This window comes from Galeopterus variegatus, unplaced genomic scaffold (genome assembly GCF_000696425.1).
Source record: "Galeopterus variegatus unplaced genomic scaffold, G_variegatus-3.0.2 Scaffold2616, whole genome shotgun sequence".
In the NCBI taxonomy this organism is placed as follows: domain Eukaryota; kingdom Metazoa; phylum Chordata; class Mammalia; order Dermoptera; family Cynocephalidae; genus Galeopterus; species Galeopterus variegatus.
Window position 1 is genome coordinate 227756 of NW_007728727.1, and position 2954 is coordinate 230709.

The 2954-nt window shown below is 42.0% G+C and overlaps 1 protein-coding gene across 1 annotated transcript in view; it reads left to right on the forward strand.

Moving 5' to 3' along the window:
* Positions 1–2881: 2881 nt before the first annotated feature.
* Positions 2882–2954, forward strand: part of PPTC7 (PTC7 protein phosphatase homolog (S. cerevisiae)) — a 40976-nt gene continuing 40903 nt past the window's right edge. The window contains exon 1 of the mRNA XM_008582448.1: positions 2882–2928. Within this exon, the coding sequence (XP_008580670.1) occupies positions 2882–2928 (47 nt within the window). The remainder of the gene's footprint in view (positions 2929–2954) is intronic.

The following is a 2954-nucleotide window of genomic DNA, read 5'->3' on the forward strand; positions in this document are numbered from 1 at the left end:
AAAAAAACTCAGGGCTTTTTAAGTCTAGCAAAACGTCAAACATGAATTGTGCTCCTGAGGGAGGGCAGGGGAGGTGTTTGTCAAAGTACCCTCTTCTGGCTTCCCCACAATGGTGAAACTTCAGAGCTGGCTCTGGAATAAATGATTCAGGGGAACCTGAGGCCTTGTTTCCTCTCCTTTCCAAAAAGTGCAAAGGAGCTTTGAGAAAGGATTCCGTTTGTAGTTCACAGTGTGCTTTGGTGACGCCGCTTCAGTGAGCAACTCATTTGCAGGAAACTCATTTGCTAGAAACTTAAGGCACTCATATCACTTAACTGTGAAAACAGCAGACCCATCAGAGCAGGGGTTATCAACTTTAGAGTCACATCTTAAATTCCTACTCCTCTCATCCAACTGGTTTTTGTGACTGACATGGAAATTAGGTAACATATGCCCTGACCCTGAAAATGAAAAGTACAAGCAATTTGAAGGAGTTTGGCAAGGCACAGAAGAGGGGTTGACATGCTACTTTAAAAAGCTTGTCCTTGGGGTAGAATTACCTGACAGGCTGGCTGGAATTTGGTAGTAGTGTGTGTGCTTGAAAGAACAACCTCTAGCACAGCTGGCAGAGACATAAATGCCAAGCAGAGGAATCCGAGAGGTATCACCTCCTCTTCTGGACACTCTCCAATTCTTGTGCCATGAAAAATAACAAGATGCTATTGCATTATTGCAATTGCTATACCTTTTATCCAGCAAATAAACATTTTTTGTCTATATATTTGATAAAATGCCACTCACTATGTGAAGTGATTTATTCAGTCCAATTTTGATTAAGACTCTTGAGGACAGAAACATAGAGGGAGTGCTTGGCACACACTGTGAAGTACAAAAGCATTTAATAATGACAGTAATGAGAGTAATGGAATAATGGGTGTTGAGTGGATGGGTGGCAGGATTTTAGGTATATTAAAAAAATATACAAAAGTCATTTAAAGAACGAGATGGAAATCCGCAAAGTTAACTACAGTCCTGTCAAAAGTGTTCTGGAAAAGGACCAATGTTCCTGGGTGATATATGTTTATGTTTCAATGAACTAAAAATTATTCCAAATTGGATTACTTGCTCCAAAGCTCAATTTTTTTTTTGTTTGTGAACCCCATTCATACACTCATCTCTTTATTTAACAAACATTATTTTCTTTTATTATTTATGGTTCTCACTCTATTATTCCTTCTTTTATTCAACATTTACACACTTCCCTACCATGTGCCAAGCTTTGCATTAAATGCAAATAATACAATGGTGAATGATCCTTGCCCTTGGGGAACTTAGAAGCTAGTAAAATATTCATCCATTCTTTCATTCATTCATGGAATTATTTACTGTGTGTTCTGGGGATACAGCAACAAAAAACACAGGACAATCAGATAATGGAATTACATACTAGTGGGTAGAAGAAAGTGCAAGGGCAAAGGTTTTGAGGCTGCTGTGAGCATGTCTAGAGACCAGTTAGCAAAGGGCATCAAATGGGATGGCAGAGGTATGCAGGGGCTAGATTATGTACCACTCCAGCAGGGCATGGTATGTAACCTGAATGTATATACACATACAAAGGTACTATGTATATTTAGTGAGCTAACCCCATTAGATAACAAAGTCCCCATCAGATTTAGCTGTTATTCAACCTTAATAACTTCAGAAGCAAGTTATATATATACATATGTATATACAAAAAAGAAAGCTGCTTATAAAAATAGTCAATATCTGGAGAAGGCTACATGATGTCTTCGGGCTAGACTGAGATCTTTTTTTGTTTGTTTCCTACAATTAATGGCATATTTTTCTTTTTTTTAAGTACCATATTTAATTATGAAACATTGAGCACTGAATGCTTTGCTCTTCTAAGATCAGGGACAAAATTAGGATATCTATTCTCACCACTTCAATATTGAACTGGATTCATGATTGTGAAGACAAGTCCCACTATAGGCCATCTGCAAACTGGATCCTGGGCTGAAAGCTTTTAAAAACGAACAAACTAGGATAGCTGCCTTTCAAGGGGTGCTCCCTTGATGAGAAGAGGTGGCAGCTGTGGCAGGAGAATGAGGCCTCATCTTCGCAAGTCTTTGGCCCTCCATGTACCCCCTGGGCCGTCAAGCCAGAGGCAGGGAGAAGACCTGCTTAGTCGGGTGGACCATCAAGAAAATGAAGATTTGGGACAAAGAAATTTGGGACTTGGAATTTTTACTCTCAATTTGGCAGAACCATCTGCAAAGTTTTAAACACTTATGTATGACATGCCTGGCCATGCCTATATCTCCAGCACTGTCCCCTGACTCTGAAAGGGACATATAACATTTTCTCAATTTTTCCAAAAAGACTATGCCAAAAGTCTTTTCTTTCCAAACAGATTGCCGCCCTAATCCTTTTCAGTATATTAATTGTGGCAGAGTCACTAGATTTGTGTACCACTGTTTCTCAATATGTATATTACAGAATATATGACCTCAATCCTTGTTTCTTTCAGGTTTTCATTTAAAGGGATGGTGGTGTTAGTTTTTAAAATAGCTTCTAAAAGATATGGTTAAAATAGAGGAGAAAACCCTCAAGCAGCCCACCTGTAATTCTCAATAATTTAACCTACGTGTCACACCTGGGAATCCTAAATCCTGGGTCCTGGGCAGCCAGGTCAAACGCGACTACAACTCCCGGACTACAATTCCTATGAGACACTGCATTCGCACCCTTTGCGCACGCTCGACCTCGGTGACCGCATAGGGCAGAGAGCCCGGGGGGCGGGGCTTGGGCTAGGGCTGCGAGTCGTGGGCGGAGCCAGAGGCGGGGCCAAAGAGGGGGCGGCGCTGCTGGAGCGGCCCGGAACACGCTAGTGGAGCGGAAGATGGCGGCGGCAGCGGCGGCTGCAGCCGGGACCCCAGTTGGGCTGAGGTGGAGGAGCCGCCGGCTCTGACCTC